We start from the raw sequence: 21,384 nt of genomic DNA, 5'->3' as shown, positions 1-21,384 counted from the left end.
AAAGAAAGAAAAAAAGAAAGATGAGAATCAGTAGTTGCCACAGCTTTGTTAGTTACATGTTTTGTGGGGGTGGGGGCGGGGGCGGTTATTTGAGGACAAGTTGGAGCCTGTGTGTGTATAAAATGTCGTCATAATTCATCATGATCATCGTCAAGGATTTTGTACAAATCATGGCAGAGGGAGTCTTAAAGAGAGGTTTGAAAAAGTAAACTAATGGGTATATGGATTTTATCAGTGAGTTTTCCCATGTGCAAGAAGCAGCATGGGAGAAAGTGGTGAAGTGAACTAGTGGGTAGAAATGGCTGGGAATATTGGAGCAAAGGCAGGAGTGAGCACTGCAGCAATAAGTTACTGGATCAGCTAGGTAGGGCCTGTCAAGGTGGTGAAGATTTTTAAAGGTAAAGACGATGAGAGACCAGGATACATACTCATGGTAAAGCACATTCAAAAATTATTTTGATATCTCATTCTAACTCCTAGGTTTGCACAAAGCCGGGCTTGAAGCACAAGCACAGCAAACAGCTGTTTGGGGCACATCAAATGCAGTCTCTGAATTCCGTTGCACTGACATGTAATTTTAAAAATGTCATTGTGGCTTTTATAAAACAAACTTATTAGAGATGTACTTTTATGCAAAGAAAATATGCCAGTGGTAATTTTTTTTTACTTTGCAAGGCTCTCTATCATTTCCCCCTATCTCCCTTGAACCTGAAAGAATAAAGTACAACAGAAAAAAATCAAAATGCAAATGAAACACAAAAATAGCTGCATCCTATGGGAAAAGTGCTGCTGCTGTTCAGAACTGCTCATGCGTCCGCAAAAGGCTTTATCCATAATCAGATGTTGTGAGTGTAAATGCTTGTTTCAAAATCCTACGTGCTGACTGAAGAAAACTAATTTCATTTGGGTTTTATATACTGCAAACATCCTGTCTCTGATGCAGTGAGTAATTAAATCAAAAGTGTGGGAAAACGCTACGTTTTTCACTAGATTTGTGGGTATAGCTCCAATTAATTGTAGCATTATAAATGTAAACACACCCATTGCCCAATATATCACTTTGTACTCTGTTGCATAAATATGCCTATAGTTTAGTCAGGGGTCCCATGTGGGGGAGGGCTCTAGTCCCTCCCATCCCCCCAGGTTTCATACTTGAGGTCTGTTCACAGTACATACCCTACCCTAGACGGAGCTCTTAACTGCAACACAGCTTGAGTGTGATATGCGATGAGTAAGGCTATGATTTAACCATGAGTATTTTTAGTAAAAGTCATAGACAGGTCACAGGCAAGAAACAAAAAATTACGGCACGTGAGTATCGTAAATATCTATAATGCTGCACTGGGCAACACAGTATGGAGAGGAAATGAGCAGCCCTCAGTGGTGAAAGAACAGGTTAAGGACTATTTAGAAAAGTGGGACATGCACAATTCCATGGGTCCAGATCTAATGCATCCAAGGGTGCTGAGGGAGTTGGCTGATGTGATTGCAGAGCCATTTGCCATTATGTCTGAAAATTCGTGGCGACTGAGGGGAGGTCCTGGACAATTGGAAAAAGGAAAATATAGTGCCCATATTTTAAAAGGGAAAGAAAAAAGAACCCGGGAAACTACAGACCTGTCAGCCTTACTTCAGTCCCGGCTAAATTATGAACCAGGTCCTAAAGGAATCCATTCTGAAGCACTTGGAGGAGAGGAAGGTGATCAAAAACAGTCAACATGGATTCACCAAAGTCAAGTCATGCCTGACCAACCTGATTGTCTTCTATGATGTGGCAACAGGCTCTGTGGATATGGGAAAAGCGGTGGATATGATATATATTGACTTTAGCAAAGCTTTTGTTACAATCTCCCACAGTATTCTTGCCAGCAAGTTAAAGAAGTATGGATTGGATGAATGAACTATAAGGTGGATAGAAAGCTAGCTAGATTGTCAGGCTCAACGGGTAGTGATCAACTGCTCGATGTATAGTTGGCAGCCGGTATCAAGCGGAGTGCCCAGGGGTTGGTCCTGGGGCCAGTTTAGTTCAATATCTTTATTAATGATCTGGATGATGGGATAAATTGCACCCTCAGCAAGTTTGCAGATGACACTAAGCTGTGGGGAGATGTCAGTATGCTGGAGGATAGGGTTTGGGTCCGAGTGACCTAGAATAATTGGAGGATTGGGACAAAAGTAATCTGTTGAGGTTCAACAAGGACAAGTGCAGAGTCCTGCACTTAGGAAGGAAGAATCCCATGCACCACAACAGGCTCGGGACCGACTGCCTAAGCAGCAGTTCTGCCGAAAAGATGGGGATTACAGTGGATGAGAAGCTGGATATGAGTCAGCAGTGTGCCCTTGTTGCAAAGAAGGCCAACGGCATATTGGGCTGTATTAGTAGGAGCGTTGCCAGCAGATGGAGGGAAGTGATTATTCCCCTCTATTCGGCACAGGTGAGGCCACACCTGGAGTACTGTGTCCAGTTTTGGTCCCCCCACTACAGAAGGGATGTGGACAAATTGGAGGGAGTCCAGCGGAGGGCAACAAAAATGATTATGGGGCTGGGGCACATGATTTAGGAGGAAAGGCTGAGAGAAATGGGGTTATTTAGTCTGCAAAAGAGAAGAGTGAGAGGGGATTTGATAGCAGCCTTCAACTACCTGAAAGCTTGGGTTCCAAAGAGGATGGAGCTAGGCAGTTCTCAGTGGTGGCAGATAACAGAACAAGAAGAAATGGTCTCAGGTTGCAGTGGGGGAAGTCTAGGTTGGATCTTAGGAAACACTATTTCACTAGGAAGGTGGTGAATTGGATTGGGTTACCTAGGGAGGTGGTAGAATCTCCATCCTTAGAGGTTTTTAAGGCCCAGCTAGACAAAGCCCAGGCTGGGATGATTTAGTTGGTGTTGGTCCTGCTTTGAGCAGGGGATTGGACTAGATGACCTTCTGAGGTCTCTTCCAACCCTAATATTCTACAATTCTATACACCTGATTGCATCTGGGGGAGGGGCGCTGTCTGGAGGGGGGAACCTGTGGCACCAGCAGCTGTGAGGAAGCCCTGGGGGACCGTGGCACCAGCTGTAGGGAGAGGGGCCTGGTGTGGCTGGCTGCAGGGCCACCCAAGCATCTGGCTGCGAAGTCACTCCAGCAACGGCTGATGTGGCTGTCCCCAGAGCCACCTGAGCACTGGCTGCTGCAGAAGTTACGGAGGTCACAGGAAGTCACATGATCCATGAGTTCCACAACCTCTGTGACAAACACAGAACCCTAGTGATGTGCTGCTCCCAGCTTCTGCCTTTGGGGCAGAGATTATTTTTATAAACAGAGGCAGGGTGACTAAGATAACTAAAGGCGTGTCATTAAATTAAATTAGGGATCATTAGATGGTCCTGAAAGCATTGCCAGGCACTCCTGTTAAAAGATAGAAAACAAAAGGTAGGAATAAATGGTGAGAATGGAGAGAGGTAAATAGTGATGTCCCCCAGGGGTCTGTACTAGGACCAGTGCTGTTCAACATATTAATAAATACTTTCTTACATCATCCTACTCCTCTGTGTAATTTGTACCAACTTACAGTCCATGACCCATCAATATAATGGGTATAAATAGCTCTAAGAGAGTCCAAGTTAGACCCCCTTCACGCTAACATACACATCACTTCTGAATTTTGCACAATTTCACAATTTCTACCATTAGCAACAGTGGGATACTGTGGCGTTTATACCTCATGGTTTTTTTTTTATTTGAAATGTTATCAGGAACACAACTTCTCACATTACTTAGGAAACACTATTTCACTAGGAAGGTGGTGAATTGGATTGGGATACCTAGGGAGGTGGTAGAATCTCCATCCTTAAAGCTTCAGAACAGCCACTTATCAATTAAAAATGTCTTTGTTTTCCTCTATCAAAATCCAAACTGAAAGCTGAGAATTCTTTTTTATTAGATATCGTGAGTGAGGTAATATTTTTTATTGGACAAATTTCTGTTGGTGAGAGAAAAAAGTCTTTGAGCTCTCTCACCAACAGAAGTCGGTCCAATAAAAGATATTTGTCCACTTTGTCTTTCTAATATCTTGGGACTGATATGTCTACAAAAACACTACTTAACATTTTTATTTATTGTATGATAATTAGTGTTGCTTTGGTCATGGGTCAATATAATCTTGAGAAATGTGACATGTGTAGTCATGTTGCTGACTGCACTACTGATAAGTGTGGTATAAGAATGTGTATGGAATAGAATTCAATAGAATAGAGTTGCAATGGGGCTGCCTTGTAAAATAGTTCTTTGTCTTTGGTAGATAAGTACCACTTAAAATGTAAGGGTTCCTTAATTTGACATATATCTTGGAATATTATTATCCCACCCCTTTTAGTAGCAATCTTTTAAGTTCTGCCTTTATGGAATACATTGATGCAAATGGTGGCATCTTCATTGCAGATAAAAAGACTTGTGGGCCTCATGAATTCCAGTGCAAAAACAACAACTGTATTCCAGATCACTGGAGATGTGACAGCCAAAATGACTGTGGTGATAATTCAGATGAAGAAAACTGCAGTAAGTAAATCTTGCAGCCTATTCAATAAACCAGGAGGAAACTTTTTCTATACTGATAAGCTGTCCATTTGATTTTATCTATCCTACTCTTTGCATTGTCATTTGTAGTCACATTTAGTCTGGCGCATTCAGAATCAGTTTACCTGAATCCAAAATGACAATTCTGAAAGTCTCATATCTGAATTATTTCCATAAAGATCTGTAGCCAATTAAAAGAGTATCATGCACAATTCTGCATAATATGAATATGCAGTAGAACACTTGACATATGACAATAAGGTTAGAGGGTAAGTGGAGAGCAAGTTAAAAACTGATGATTGGCTAATCTAACTTCTCTGTGTGAGGGTAACTCCCATATTTCTTATATTCAGGTATATCCATGAGTCAGCAACATCACTGAGTCAGCAAACCCTCATAACACTTTCCCGAGAGCATAGATACCAGTGAACAATGGGATAATTTGTTCTGCCAGCCTGTTACACTTTGTATAGTCAGTAGGGGACCTTCCATATTTTAAATCTAATCAGGTTCACTTCTGAAGTCCTTATCCACATTGACTTTCACATTACTCAAAAAGTGGTCCCCATTAAAGCTAATGGGACTAATTCACTTTGTTCCTCACTGTGAATATGGAGTGCAGATTAGGGCTTCTTGCATACATTTTGAAATGTATGAGCTAGCTACTCCCAGTAAAGACCCGTAACACCAGCTTTAGCTTAGTAATGTGTGACACCTTCACAGGAAGGGGTGAGTTCCTTTCATCTTTGAGCCCTGGAATGTAATCATGAGTAAAAGGGGCAACATCTAGAGTATCACTGTTAGGCATTTTTAGAGAAAGAATCCTATACATTGCTCTGTACTGCCACCCCCGCAGTTTAATAGCTGGGTTCTTATCTTTTTTTCTTTCTTTCTTATAAAATCTAAGAAAAGGCTACATGCTTGGCTTTTTGCCAGTCAGTGTGGAAGACCTCCTATCCCCTCTTCAGAGATCTGAATGTGTTATTTGTAGTCAGTCCCTGTGAAGTAAAACATTTTGGTCAGAATTTTCAAAAGTGGATGACTAAAGTTAGGCACCCAAATCCACATTCAAGACAATTAGAGGTATATGTACTCAGCACCTCTGCAAATCAGGCCATGTAATTTATAACCCTAATTATAGATTTATGTGCATAACTTTGGGCACTTCCCACATGTGAAACTTTTGTGTCAAACCCAAGTTAATGGTATCTAGTTTGCATATTAATTCAAGCTCAGCAGTTTCTCATTGGAGTCTGTTTTTGAAGCTTTTCTGTTGCAAAATTGCCACCCTTAAATCTTTTACTGAGTGGCCACAGAGGTTGAAGTGTTCTCCTACCGGTTTTTGAATATTATGATTCCTGATGTCAGATTTGTGTTCATTTATTCTTTTGCGTAGAGACTGTCTGGTTTGGCCAATATACATGGCAGAGGGGCATTGCTGGCACATGATGGCATATATCACATTGGTAGATGTGCAGGTGAATGAGCCCCTGATGGCATGGCTAATGAGATTAGGTCCTATGATGGTGTCACTTGAATAAATATGTGGACAGAGTTGGCATCGGGCTTTGTTGCGAGGATAGATTCCTGGGTTAGTGTTTTTGTTGTGTGGTGTGTGGTTGCTGGTGAGTATTTGCTTCAGGTTGGAGGGTTGTCTGTAAGCGAGGACTGGTCTGTCTCACAAGATCTGTGAGAGTGAGGGATCATTTTTCAGGATAGGTTGTAAATCTTTGATGATGCACTGGAGAGGTTTTAGTTGGGGGCTGAATCTAGTGACAGCTAGTGGTGTTCTGTTATTTTCTTTGCAACAGAAAAGCTTCAAAAACAGACTCCAAGGAGAAACTGCTGAGCTTGAATTAATATGCAAACTAGATACCATTAACTTGGATTTGAATAGAGACTGGGAGTGGCTGGGTCATTACACATATTGAATATATTTCCTTAAGTTAAGTATCCTCACACTTTCTTGTCAACCGTCTAAATGGGCCATCTTGATTATCACTACAAAAGTTTTTTCGCCTGCTGATAATAGCTCATCTTAATTAATTAACCTCTTACAGTTTGTATGGTAACTTCCAACTTATATGTATGTGTGTATATATTTGTACTTACTATATGTTCCATTCTATGCATCCGATGAAGTGAGCTGTAGCTCACAAAAGCTTATGCTCTAATAAATTTGTTAGTCTCTAAGGTGCCACAAGTACTCCTGTTCTTTTTGCGGATACAGACTAACACGGCTGCTACTCTGAAACTCGCAGTACAGATAGTGATAGAAACTTTAAAATAACAGTGGAGTAATCAATTGTCAAGGGTTTTTTTTTAATTTATTAAGCTTGTCATTTTTGTATTTACCTAGCTAATTAAACCTCCCTTTCAATCGTCAGCTGTTCTTTAGACTCCCAGATAAAGACATCTGTAGTATACTAATGACTGTGGGTGAAATTCACCCCATATAGAGGACACATACACACAGCCTATGTATCGAGTAACTCCCATTTAAATCCTAAAAGCAAGACTTAAGTGGTACACAGTGTGACAGAAATGGCAATTTGCTGCAATATCTTCAACAAACCTTAATGAATTAAGTTAAACCTTACTGAATGAAGTTTAAGTATCTTAGGAGTTCATTATATTAAGAATGTAAATGTTTTTGTATTATTGTGCAATTGTATGCAACGTCTTTGAGGAGGAGATATGGCTAATATAAACCCTGGGAGATGTTATATCCTTCAAAGAAGTCTTTGAAACAATGTGCTAGACAAACAAAGTTGTGTGGGATTCCTAGGAAATATTTGGAAGGCAGGGAATGCAAATTACCCACGGCCAGATTCATCCTTTTGAAGTTGTCCTTGAAGAGAAATCCCATTATCTGTCTGATTACCTATTCACAGTCTCTTCAGAGACCCACACTGGATAAAGGAGTGGCTCTCAGCTTCATGAGTGTGCTTGTTCTGAACCAAGGTGGTTATGAAGTTATAACCACAGCAAAACCCCTTGGTGGGTGTTGAAGGACTGTTCACTCACCAGAGCCCTGGTTGGTGGTAAGCTTATTAGCATGCATGTGGGTTCTTTTATTGTTTTTAATAGTTTTCTCTGTAATGCTTTTACCTCAGGAATAAATATGCTTGATTAGAAAGAGCTGTGTGGTAATTTAACTGTGATAATTACACTATTTACCATCCCTGAGGCGAAAAGTAAAGCAGGTCTGCTTAGACAGACTGATTTCATTGGGGAATTCCTGGGTGGAGAGAGCTATACAACCTGGAAAAAACCCATTCAGGAAGGAGAGAGATGTGCATCTCTTCCGAAGAGAGGTGAAGACTGGGAAGCTAGAAGCCTAAGAGTAGGTGCCCTTGCTGGATCATGAAGGTGTAATTACCCTGAACTGAGAGACATAGGCCTTGTGTAGGCTGTCTGCATAATAGTGAATTTTGCTCTATTTGTGTCCTTCTGGCTCTTTCTTAATATTTGTAAAAACTTTTCCTTTGGTTTCTCAAATATATATTTTGAATCACAGTGGAAAACAGGAGATTAGTACTGAAGTATTAACCTACAAAATCATGATATCTCATGGAACTGTATAAACTAGCCTTGCTGTGTTTGAAATAAGTTTATAAAAACCTTTATATGCTATCTCACCATTACTAGAACTAATTGTAACAAAAAAAATATGAAAAAGAAGTACAAAAGCACAGACAAAATATATTACACTTATTATGAAGATAAATTGTTCGTGACATACATGAATTTACAAAGAGTTTGTCAGGCATCGATATCAGAAAATGAGTTGTTTCTCAAGGGTACTGAATGCACTAATTGCCTTCCAGAAATTCAGCTCAGGTATTTACATCTATCTTTATATAACATCTTCTGACACACAGGGTTTTTGGGAAAGGATTTTATTAGCAGTGATATAGAGCATTGGTTGGAAAATGTAACAAATGTTTAACAGTTTTTCATGGAATTATTTACTATCAATATAATGTGAAATACCTGTGTAGTGAAAATCGTTCTTTAGTATGACTTAACTCTGCTTCCTGCACAGTGTAACTGAACATTATCATTCTTTCCTTATCTGTGTACCTCTTGTAACTCATAAACCCATACTACCCATTTTTTCCAATGTCTTGAGCCTTTCACTTGACTTTTATATAACTGATTAAGAATGTGTTTGTTGGTCTTGAGCCAAAGCTCACTGAAGTCATTGGGAAGACTTCCATTGTCTTCAGCGGCTTTAGTTCAGACCCACTCCAAGCTTCTTCACAATAAAATAGCTACCTTGAAGAATGTTCTTGTACTGGGAAGTCCTTCTAAAAACATTAAAGCCAAGGAGGTCTACCATCAGCCATTTGTGCCGCCTTCCAAACAACAAAACAAAGGTTGTACAGAAGTATATAGCTCTGGTGAACTAACTCTGAATTTGAATACATTGGAATCAAAGTGTAGGGCATCTTTTATCTCCCTTCACTCTTACTGAAGATCTTTCCCTGCCCCCTCCCCTTCTCCCTGGAAAAAAATATTTTCTTTTTCAGGTAAATCTTTATTGTAGAGAATACTCTATAGTAGTCAGCTGTCTTGCTCCTGTCTAAAAGAAAGTAGTGCACCTTTACTGTTATTAATCAAAGAACATAAAATCTATATAAAACTGAAAGAAAATGAAGAAAAAATGTAAAATGGCTTGAAACTAACCAGAGTAGGAATACCTGTTACTGTTGCTAGGTAATTGTTTCGAAGCTATTCTTTTTTTTTAACATTTCTTTAAAAGAGGTCATAAACCTACTCCCTTGAAAACAATATCAAATCTTCCATTGGCTGCAGTGAGAGCAGGGTAAAGCTCTCATATTACTTTTTACTTTAAACTACTGTTATCCTATTCACAGTAATCAATAATTGGTTATTGCATACAATTTAGCATGATAATTTACCCTACAAAATTCATTTTATAATGTAAATTTAATATATTGAACTCATATTTCTTGATCTACATTTGGGTCTTTTCCTTTTCCTTTTCACAGAATCATAGAATATCAGGGTTGGAAGGGACCTCAGGAGGTCATCTAGTCCAACCCCCTGCTCAAAGCAGGACCAACACCAACTAAATCATCCCAGCCAGGGCTTTGTCAAGCCTGACCTTAAAAACTTCTAAGGAAGGAGATTCCACCACCTCCCTAGGTAACACATTCCAGCGTTTCACCACCCTCCTAGTGAAAAAGTTTTTCCTAATATCCAACCTAAACCTCCCCCACTGCAACTTGAGACCACTATTCCTCGTTCTGTCATCTGCTACGGCTGACAACAGTCTAGATCCATCCTCTTTGGAACCCCCTTTCAGGAAGTTGAAAGGAGCTATCAAATCCCCCCTCATTCTTCTCTTCCACAAACCAAACAATCCCAGTTCCCTCAGCCTCTCCTCATAACTCATGTGTTCCAGTCCCCTAATCATTTTTGTTGCCCTCCGCTGGACGTTTTCCAATTTTTCCTCATCCTTCTTGTAGTGTGGGGCCCAAAACTGGACACAGTACTCCAGATGAGGCCTCACCAATGTCGAATAGAGGGCAACAATCACATCCCTTGATCTGCTGGCAATGCCCCTACTTATACATCCCAAAATGCCATTGGCTTTCTCAACACTGTTGACTCATATCCAGCTTCTCGTCTACTGTAACCCCTAGGTCCTTTTCTGCAGAGCTGCTGCCTAGCCATTAGGTCCCTAGTCTGTAGCGATGCATGGGATTCTTCCGTCCTAAGTGCAGGACTCTGCCCTTGTCCTTGTTGAACCTCATCAGATTTGTTTTGGCCCAATCCTCTAATTTGTCTAGGTCCCTCTGTATCCTATCCCTACCCTTCATCTTATCTACCTCTCCTCCCAGTTTAGTGTCATCTGCAAACTTGCTGAGGGTGCAATCCACACCATCCTCCAGATCATTAATGAAGATATTGAAGAAAACTGGTCCGAGGACCAACTCTTGGGGCACTTTACTTGATACCGGCTGCGTAGCCATTTGTTGACTTCATGATTCGACGGTCTCTACCCAGGCCTTTTTCTTCCATAGGGAGGATGGATGAGAACACCACTTGCACCTCAAACTCCTTTATCTTTCTTCCCAGAGCCACGTAGTCTGCAGTGATCCGCTCAAGGTCGTTCTTGGTAGTATCATTGGTGCCCACATGGAGAAGCAGGAAGGGGTAGTGATCCAAGGGCTTGATGATTCTCGGCAGTCTCTCCATCACATTGTGAATCCTAGCTCCTGGCAAGCAGCAGACTTCTTGGTTTTCCCAGTCGGGGCAGCAGATGGATGACTCAGTCCCCCTGAGGAAAGAGACCCTGACCACCACCACCTGCCTCCTTGTCTTGGGAGTGGTGGTTGTGGAACCCCCATGTCTAGGACAGTGCATCTCATGCCTTCCAATCGGCGGAGTCACCTTCTGTTCCCTTCCCTCAGATGTATTATCTAGTCCACTCTCCACATTCGTACCTGTGGAGAGAACATGAAAATGGTTGCTTACCTATATCTGCGTTGCTGATACATGGATGCTCCCCTTTTTTCTTCTGGAGGTTACATGCTGCCAAATTTCTTCACCGTCCTCCTGTCTCTGCTGCGCAGCCTCCTCTGAATCTTCAGAACATTGTGTCCATAGAAGCATATCCTGATGTCTGTCCAGGAAATCTTCAGTTTCTCTTATGCAACTGATTGGTTGTTTGAAAAGTGTGAATTGGGAGTGCTTTGTTCCAGGTGAGCCTTAAGTGGGCCTGACTGTTATAAAAAGCCAGTCAGCTGCAAACCAGCTGAGTGCGAACGGCAGAGAGGCTAACAGGGGGAGTTTGCCTGGGAGTTCGCCGGGGGAGAGCCCACTGAGGCTTACGTCTTGCTGACTTCTCTGAGTAGTCACTACAACTCCTGAGGAAGCTCGTAGAAGGAAGGTAATATGGATGGAGAGTGTTCAGCTGTTGTGACCTGCTCTGGATGCGCCATGTTTGTCTTTCTTCCACAGGACAGAAGCGACTTTGTCTATACAAAGTGCCAGCTGGTCTCCAGCTTAGGAAATATCCATAAGCTGCATATTTATGCATATTCAGAACTGTGTAAGATGGTGCAGGAGTGTAAAAGAAATACAGTCAAACAAAATAGGTAATTATACGAGATGAGTTTTCAGGATAAAAAAACCCAGTGGTTTCCAGTCATCCAACAGTATCTCTTAACCAGGAAGGAGTTTGTACATCACAAGGAATTGGGAAGTTTCTGTCCTTTATTCTATGTGTAGAGAACTTACTCTGTTAATACCTATTATTACTATTAGTATGTGTTCCTTTCAGTAACACTCTGTACATTGATGTGACAGTAGCCCTCTAAGTTCACAAATAAATCACATGGATACATGCCAGAGACATTGGAAATTTGTTTTCCAAACAGACAATTGAGAATTTCAAGCAATGTGTGCATTTTCCCCAGCATCAGGACTCTGGTTATAAATAATTCATTATCAGTATGAAAAACCTGATTTGCTTACATTTTGAAAATCAGTACAGAAACATGACAAATACATATTTGCATGTGAATTACTTTTTCCACAAATTGTTTAATTTACATAATTTATCATATTTTGGAACCTCCAATCCATTGCATATTGAGCAGGAACAGAATCAAATGACAATGGAATGCTCAAATATATGCACAATGCACTGTGGATTTAAGAAAAATAAGATAAATATGTGCATAAACTTGAAAAATCCACTAGTGTCAACATTTGATCTGTTTGTATGGAAAACTACTGCAGAACTAGTTCAGTTAATGACAGGTTTCAGAGTAGCAGCCGTGTTAGTCTGTATCCACAAAAAGAAAAGGAGGACTTGTGGCACCTTAGAGACTAACAAATTATTTGAGCATAAGCTTTCATGAGCTACAGCTCACTTCATCGGATGCATGCAGTGGAAAATACAGTGGGGAGATTTATATACATAGAGAACATGAAACAATGGGTGTTACCATACACACTGTAACAAGAGTGATCAGGTAAGGTGAGCTATTTTCAGTGGGGGGGGGATCCTTTTGTAGTGATAATCAAGATGGGTCATTTCCAGCAGTTGACAAGAACGTGTGAGGAACAGTGTGGGAGGGGGAGGGGGAAATAAACATGGGGAAATAGTTTTACTTTGTGTAATGACACATCCACTCCCAGTCTCTATTCAAGCCTAAGTTAATTTTATTAGTTTGCAAATTAATTCCAATTCAGCAGTCTCTCGTTGGAGTCTGTTTTTGAAGTTTTTTTGTTGAAGAATTGCCACTTTTAGGTCTGTAATCGAGTGACCAAAGAGATTGAAGTGTTCTCCGACTGGTTTTTGAATGTTATAATTCTTGATGTCTGATTTGTGTCCATTTATTCTTTTACGTAGAGACTGTCCAGTTTGGCCAATGTACATGGCAGAGGGGCATTGCTGGCACATGATGGCATATATCGCATCGGTAGATGTGCAGGTGAATGAGCCTCTGATAGTGTGGCTGATGTGATTAGGCCTATGATGGTGTCTCTTGAATAGATATGTGGACACAGTTGGCAGCGGGCTTTGTTGCAAGGATAGGTTCCTGGGTTAGTGGTTTTGTTGTGTGGTGTGTGGTTGCTGGTGAGTTTTCTATTATAAGAAGAATAGATGCATTGGATCTTGCAGAATTCAACAGTCAGACTACTTGGTGCTGATGGCAATATACATGTATTTCACTCTTAAATGCTTGAGCAATATTTTTCAAAATTAGCCTCTGATTCTGGGGTGTTTTAGTTTTTGGGTGCTCTGCTTGAGTCTCTTTGTACTTAATTTCCAGAAGTTCTTAAATGTATCGCACTTTAGTTGAAGATAGTAGGAGCTCTGATCAGCAGCATGCTCTGCATTTCTGAAAGTTAGGCACCCAGAATAAGAAGCTACTTTTGAAAATATTTGCCTTACCAATTGTTTTCGTGTTATTCCCATCTTGAAAGTTAAACTGTGGTTTTTTTTAAAAAAGAGGTGGGGATCTGTGGATGCAATTGGCACTTAAGAGAAAGAAAGTGTATGTATGTCGGTGGAAGGGGAAAATGTCGTATGGCAGTTACTAGATTGCTTTATTGTTTTCAGAGAAAAGTGATGACTACTAATCTGTGTGTGAATGCTTTCCTTCAAAATGTCTTGCTGCTAAGTATGTCACTAAGCATAATATAGGAAAAAAGAAAAAAAATCCCAATACCCTCTTTCAAAGTCCTTGCAATAATAATTCACACTGACTAATGCTCTGCTAGGTCTTGTACATGTAAATTGGGATCTCATTCTTGCTGTGAGTGGATGGCATCAACTTCTGCATCAGTGGATTTTTCACTAGTGACAAGTTTGAAAAGCATGAGCCATCTATGGTACAGAGTATTTTCGGCATCAGCCCAACTGAACTTAAGACTCCTCAGCCTTGCTCTGCCTTGCACAGAGTAGATCTCATTAGTCTTCAGCTCTAAGTTTGTCTGATTAGGTCTTTTCTGTTCAGAGGTGTTAAAAATGACTGAGAACCCAGAAAAGAATCAGGAGTAAGATGTGTAGATACTACTGTTGTGGCAAGGAATTACAACAGGAGCTGACAGGGATGGGATGTGTTTCATTCCAAGCTTCTGAACAGGTGTTCATAGCAGTCACTCCAAGAAGCTACTGCTTATGAAGGGAAGGAACAAGTCTTTTAGGAAAAATAGCACATAGTTTTTATATAATGGTTTCCCGTGTTTTTTCTCTTAGAGCTCTCTTTTTTAACAGCTTGGTCACACGTCAATGTTATCTCTTCCGCATCTGTAAAAGTTAAGAAACCAGCTGCATTAAAAAGAGAGAGCCCTACCACCTGCTCTTTCAGTTCTTATAGGCAGTGTGTCCATAATCAGAGTGGTGTGAGGGTTCAAATGTATCTCAGACTTGGGCAATAATTTGTTTGCTCCCACATCGATGAACAATTTCTCAAGACAATTTGGACTTAAGACTCCCAATACTTAGATGAAAGGCTGTATGGAAAACAGCCTCTGACTTGATCTGGTGTTCACCAAATTCTTCTCTATCGCTGAGATCTCTTTTTTTGTATTCACCCTTTCTGATGACTACCGTGGCTCTTTCCATATAACTCACTTGCCCCTCTTCCTCACCCTACTATCTGATTGTTTAGTGACTCCCAGTCCATCAACAACCATGACTGTCTCTCTGTTTTCAAAGCCTTCTTCCCTGCCCTTTTTCCTTTCCTCCATTAACTCAGTTATCGATTCTACACAGTTTGCTGTCCACCATTCTCAACTCATTTTCCCTTCTCTCTAATCACAAGGTTCCACCAGTTAACCCGTATTCCTAGCTCACCTTCAACATCTGTTTCTTTCACTCCTGTGCTCACATAGCAATCTGTCTCAGGCAGAGGTCTCAAAACTGCGTGGACTTTCTCCAGTATGAATGCTCTGTCTCTTCCTCAAATTTGTCCATCTCCATAGCTAATCAGATCGACTTCTACACACTCATCCTGTCCCACAACCCTTAGCCCAGCAACCATTTTGCCACCTTTCACTTCCTTCTGGAGCTCCCCACTCCTGCACCTTTCTTCTTCTCTGCTCAGGATCCCTCTGACTTTTCAAAGAAGAAATTGATGAGATACAATAGGACCTTCTCCCTTTTTTCATTTCCTTTTTTTCTCTACTCTAACCTGTTTTTCCCTCGTCACTCACAAGGAAGTTTCTTGTCTGCTCTTCTCCTTTAAACCCTCCAGGGACCTACATCCCATCATGCCTTGCCTCCATTTTCACCTTTCTATTCAACCTCTTGCCTGTCTTCTGGTTCATTTCTTTTCCCAGAATAGAAACATGTTTTCGTTTACCTGCTCACAAAAATCGCACCCTTGACCCCATCTGCATCTCCAACTCTCATCCCATCTCCCCTTCATCTCCAAGCTCATTGAACATGCAGTCTATAACTGTGCTTAGAGTTACCTCCTTCCAATTCCATCTTAGACCCTTAACAATCCCTCTTCTCAGTTAAAAAATAAAAAAGCAGTAACCACGGCAATAAAATTTGAACAGCCTAGGTGAATTCTGCTTGGGCTGTCCGTAACTTTTTATATACTTACAAAAAGATGTATAAATAAGCTGCAGAAGTCCAAGTGCCCCTTTTCTTCTACTTCCCTCCCTTATTACCAGGTCTGGAAAAAGTTCTATTTCTAGTCTTGTGACAGACCCCTTCATAAAATGGGTGACAACTAGTAGTTATAGCAAAAAACAAATCTGCCAACAGTAGATTGTTTTTCTGCATATAGATAGAAGCTGCTCATAAGTATTTAAAAGTATTTGGTAGTTTACCTAGTTATGCAATATAATATAATTTAAATGTAAAGTCTGTTCATTTTCAAATATAATTTACAGTTGTGTGAAGAATTATGAGCTAGCTCAAAAGGTATTCTTTCTAAGGCTCTGTCATAAGCAAAGATTTTTTATTTTTAGAATATTTTGGCACAAATTCTTAACCATATGAAAAGTCTTTATTACAACTGTTTGATTAATATTTTCTATTTTTTTGAAACCATTCATTCATATTTATTTGGCTAATTGTAGTTTGTTTTGTGTAATTTTTCTGTTCCTTCCTTTTGGAACGTAAGAGTTTAGTTTCAAAACATTATTAAGGCTATAAGCATTAATTATTTTCTTTCCTTCAGAGCCTCAAACCTGCACTTTGAAAGACTTTCTCTGCACAAATGGAGATTGTGTTTCTGCGAGATTCTGGTGTGACGGGGATTACGATTGTGCAGATGGCTCAGATGAGGTAGGCTTCTTCACAGGCCAAAAGGAAAAAATATTCCTTTAGAAAACTGAGATCAAAATACAGCTTGCTGAGGTAGGATTTGTTTTCCCCCCTCACTGGAAAGCAACAAAAAAAATCCATCCTTAGCCATCAAATATCACAACCTCCAGGTGAATGCACAGAGGGAAGGAAAATAGGACTAATGCTACTAGTTATATCTGAGGGAAAATCTCATTTAGCTTATGTAGCAGAAGCTTGTCTTTTTTGGAGGAAAAGGTTGTGAGTTCTGTTCCCTGTGCTGCAAGTGCAGAATACAGTCACCTGACAATCATGCTGTCTGTGTACATACATTTCACAGCCTCAAATAGTTTCAGTATTTACATGTTCTGTTTATAGTTTGCACTCATTTATTCATATTCACATTCTACCCCGAGTCAACATATGGATCTCCTATTAAAAGCAGGGGCAGTTGCACGGAACAAGGGAATGAAGCCCTTGATAATGGAGCACAGGCTATAAACAGATGGGAAAAACAGCATTTCTGATATAGAAATATTACTAAGTAAATATTGTAACTATCAGAAAGGAGAGCAATGGGAATTATATATATATATATAATTATACATATACATATAACTCTCAAGCTGTAAATGGCTCTAAGAAATCAAATAAATTAAGTTTATAAAATCCTTTAGGATTGCTAATTTTATATATTTATATACCTATAACTAAAAAAATTAAGATATTTATTGATAGCATAACTGAGTTCTTTTTCCGACACTGATAAATGCACACAAATCTGCTTGTTGCTCTATGCTGTATCTGATCATGGTAAAATTAACTTTAATTTTTTTTCTGTAATAGTGTTGTTTTCCATCATTATATAGAGCTCTGCTCAGGGGTGAAAATAACCCCGAAGACTTAGCGGTACAGGGGCCTCCCCCAGCCAGCCCTTCCACGCTGCCTGGCACGCACTGCCTGGCGCTCCAGCGGCAATTTAAAAGGGCCCGGGGAAGCTGCTCCCTTTGCCGGGGGAGGGAGGGCGGTAAAAGGGGCAGGGATGTTGAAGCACTGCTGTGGCAGCACTTTAAGGAGGTCCTTTGCCGGAGCAGCGCTTTAATGTCCCTGCCCCTTTTGCCTCCCCCGTCAGCTGCCCTGCCAGTAGGATCTGTACCAGCAGGGCCACCGACAGACGGTGGAAAGGGCAGTGACGTTAAAGCACTGGTTCTTTGCTGCGGTAGTGCTTTAACATTGTTGCCCCACCCCCGGTCGGTATAGACCCTATGGCAGGGCCGCCAACAGGGGAGGCAAAAGGGGCAGGGATGTTCAAGTGCTGCCGCGACAGTGCTTTAATGTGGGCTGCGGACTGGCCGGTACCGGCTTCTAACCGGTACTTTCACCCCTGGCTCTGCTACATCTCAGACATTTCTCTCAGGTTTCTTTGCAATTTGCTACCACTGAGGATGCTGTGCCCTGATATTCTTTTTGTTTCAGTCTTCTAGTCTTGCCATCCTATTTTGAGCATCTTTTACTATTGAACATTTTTATGCACCCACTAAGTAGTTTAAAAAGTTTTTAATATATTTGGATACATGGTAAATGGTTTCACAAGCAAATAAGTACATTTGATAACACTTTATTAAGTAAAGATACCCCAATAGAGAGCAAGCATCAGTATATTAATAATTGGGGAGGGAGTTAATTACATTAATATTTACAGGTTAAAGTCTGCCAAAATTATGATCAGGGCAACATAATTATACTACTAACAGTGACTGTCAAATAAGGTGCCAGGTATCCCATTGCAAAAACTGTACCCCCTGTTAAAGAGTTCTTTGCTAATTAAGGGCTCAGTTCTACCACTTTTAGTCACAATCAGTAGTATCATACTGTGTAGCAAGGTACTTCTCATTGTTGAGTAAGGGTGGCAGAACTGGGCTCTAACCATTCTGACTGGCTGAACGTTTTCAAATGTTTTATATAATACCTTTATATTAATAGATATACTCAGTTATATTGTTTTGTTTATAACAGAGATATTGTGAACCTGGCTGTTCAAAAGACCAGTTCCAGTGTTCCAATGGTCAGTGCATATCAGCAAAATGGAAATGTGATGGTCACGAAGATTGCAAATTTGGGGATGATGAGAAAAATTGTGAACCAGGTAGGTCTATATAAGTGATCTTTAAATTTTCCAGGAAAAAAATAAAAGTATTAAAGAGATATGAAGAACAGAAAAGAAAAAGTGAGTAAACAAATCAAGATGACTGATATCAGAAATAACAGGCACAGGCTCAGTAGCAAATTCATTGGTTTGTTGTATATGTGATCCTTTTTGCAAAGAATTTCTGCAAAACTGATTCAGTTTCACATTACATTTCCTGATATGAAATAGAGAGGCTTAGACCAGTGGTTCTCAAACGTTTTAACTTGTGACCCCTTTCACATAGCAAGCCTCTGAGTGTGGCCGTTATAAATTAAAAACATGATTTATATATTTAACACCATTACAACTGCTGGAGGCAAAGCGGGGCTTGGGGTGGAGGCTGAAAGCTCATGACCCCCCATGTAATAGCCTTGTGACCTCCTGAGGGGTCCTGACCCCCAGTTTGAGAAACCCGGGCTTAGACCATGTGTTTTTCATTACCTTCATGAATGACATGGTATGCTTGAGGACGGGGTGCAGCAAACCACAGTGCTCGGGAACTAAATTGTTACTGCTACTTGTGGCTGGGCATCCACAGAGCAAGCAAACAGAAGGCTTAGAAGAGTGGGGAAAATATTATCCTGTGGCGCATATATGATACTAGCAGCAGAGTTCTAGCATTTTTAGTCTGAGCTCTACTACAAGAATTCCTGTGTAAAACTAGGCAAGACATTTAGTCTACCTTTTACTCAGTTTCCCATGCTGTAAAATTGGGATAATAATGGATAACTTCCTAACATAAGGACTGTGGTGTTTAAAGTATAATAAGGTACTCTAAGATCTTTAGATATAAGAGTTATGCATTATTAATAATAATATTAATATTCATTATTAAAATTTAGAAGACTTGTTCTATTTACCTGATATTATTCTGCACAGTTGTAAAAAAATACTTGAGCTGTTTTGTTTTTTGTCAAATTACCCTATACCTCTGATGTTTATATTGGAAACAATATACCAGATGCACATAGTTTTTTTTTACTTTCATTGTGTATTTTGATCCTGATCCTGTACTGTAATTTGCTCGTGCTGTCCTTTGTGCCCATGCAGAGTCTGATTGAAGTCACTCGGACTCTGTAGAGCAGTGGTTCCCAAACTAGGGGCGCCGCTTGTTCAGGGAAAGCCTCTGGCGGACCGGGCCGGTTTGTTTACCTGCCGTGTCCGCAGGTTCTGCCGATCACGGCTCCCACTGGCCGCGGTTCACCATTCCAGGCCAGTGAGGGCTGTGGGAAGGGCAGCTAGCATGTCCCTCAGCCCGCGCCACTTCCCGCAGCCCCCATTGCCCGAGAACGGCAAACTGCATCCACTGGGATCTGCGATTGGTTAAACCTGCGGGCATGGCAGGTAAACAAACTGGCCCAGCCCGCCAGGAGCTTTCCCTGAACAAGTGGCACCCCTAGTTTGGGAACCACTGCTGTAGAGGCACCAGGGTCCATACCCACAGATCTGATGCATAACTGAATGCCTTAGAATGTGGAGTCTTTGGGATGAGAACCTTGTCATATTTACAGTATAAAGTGCCTAACTCAATTCTGATGCACTATAAATATAAATTATACCCTACTCTTACTACACATTTTCTTTAGCTTGAGATTGTTTGTATTAAATTTATGGTGTCCTTCACATCATATCTTGAAAAATCTACTTGCATAAATGCATGTAGTATGAAGTTTTGTTGAGGTAAACAGCAATTTGTGTTATATGCCTCATTTCAGAATATAACCCCCACATGTACATCAGTCTTGCAAAATTCTGCTTTCCCACAATATTTTTTCCCCAGATGGTAAAATATCATTAATTGTTGGGTTTTATGTTCTGTGTTGTTTCTTCACTCATTATTAGTCAGCATGGCACGGAGCAAGCAAATAGCTATTGTAGATAGTCATTTACATTTGCGTGAAAATTTTGAAAGAGTAGTGTCATTATTTTTAATAATAGTGGGCCAACCCTAGGTGGATTTTTGCTTAGAGTGGAAAACATTTTTGCTGCCCACCCCACTCAAAATGTGCAAACAAACAAAAAGGCAAGGGGAGGGTTTGCAATCCCAGAATATGATGATCTGATGCCTCAGAAAGTTGGCTCCCAAAGCATCCATTGTGACCACCCACTTCCCTAAAACAGTGCTGGGATTCAGAGGTCTGAGATCTGAGTTCTGTTGCCATTGCAGAAAAGATTTGTTGTGTAACATGGGCAAATCATTTAATGTTTCTGTGTTTCAACTTTCCCATCTGTAAAATGGATTATTTTCCTACCTTACAAGAGTAATATGAGGCTTAATTCATTAATTAATAAAATTCCCTTTTTACAGAGGGCCTGCACAAAACCTGTGTGTCACTTATGTCCCAATTAGCTATCAAAATGTATGAGATCCTTAGCTGGAAGATGCTATATTAGTGCAAAGGTTTTACTTAATTTTTATTGTTATTGTTATTGTATTTATGTTATTGTTTCTTTTTGAAAATACACATTTATATTAGAGTGATAGAAGTAGTTATCGCTGTGAACATAAGAACATAAGAATGGCCATAGTGGGTCAGACCAAAGGTCCATCCAGCCCAGTATCCTGTCTACTGACAGTGGCCAATGTCAGGTGCCCCAGAGGGAGTGAACCTAACAGGTAATGATCAAGTGATCTCTCTCCTGCCATCCGTCTCCACTCTCTAACAAACAGAGGCTAGGCACACCATTCCTTACCCATCCTGGCTAATAGCCAATAATGGACTTAATCTCCATGAATTTATCTAATTCTCTTTTAAACCCTATTATAGTCCTAGCCTTCACCACCTCCTCAGGCAAGAGTTCCACAGGTTGACTGTGCACTGAATGAAGAAGAACTTCCTTTTATGTGT

The 21,384-nt window shown here is 40.5% G+C and overlaps 1 protein-coding gene across 1 annotated transcript in view; it reads left to right on the top strand.

Moving 5' to 3' along the window:
• LRP1B (LDL receptor related protein 1B) overlaps positions 1-21,384 on the top strand; it is a 1,054,628-nt gene that overhangs the window by 902,150 nt on the left and 131,094 nt on the right. The window contains exons 67-69 of the mRNA XM_077830376.1: positions 4,422-4,538; positions 16,244-16,350; positions 18,364-18,493. Of these exons, the coding sequence (XP_077686502.1) occupies positions 4,422-4,538; positions 16,244-16,350; positions 18,364-18,493 (354 nt within the window). The remainder of the gene's footprint in view (positions 1-4,421; positions 4,539-16,243; positions 16,351-18,363; positions 18,494-21,384) is intronic.

The sequence above is a fragment of the Eretmochelys imbricata genome, chromosome 11 (genome assembly GCF_965152235.1).
Source record: "Eretmochelys imbricata isolate rEreImb1 chromosome 11, rEreImb1.hap1, whole genome shotgun sequence".
Taxonomy (NCBI): Eukaryota; Metazoa; Chordata; order Testudines; family Cheloniidae; genus Eretmochelys; species Eretmochelys imbricata.
Note: the sequence above shows the minus strand (reverse complement) of the source record. Positions and strands in the feature narration are given on the sequence as shown.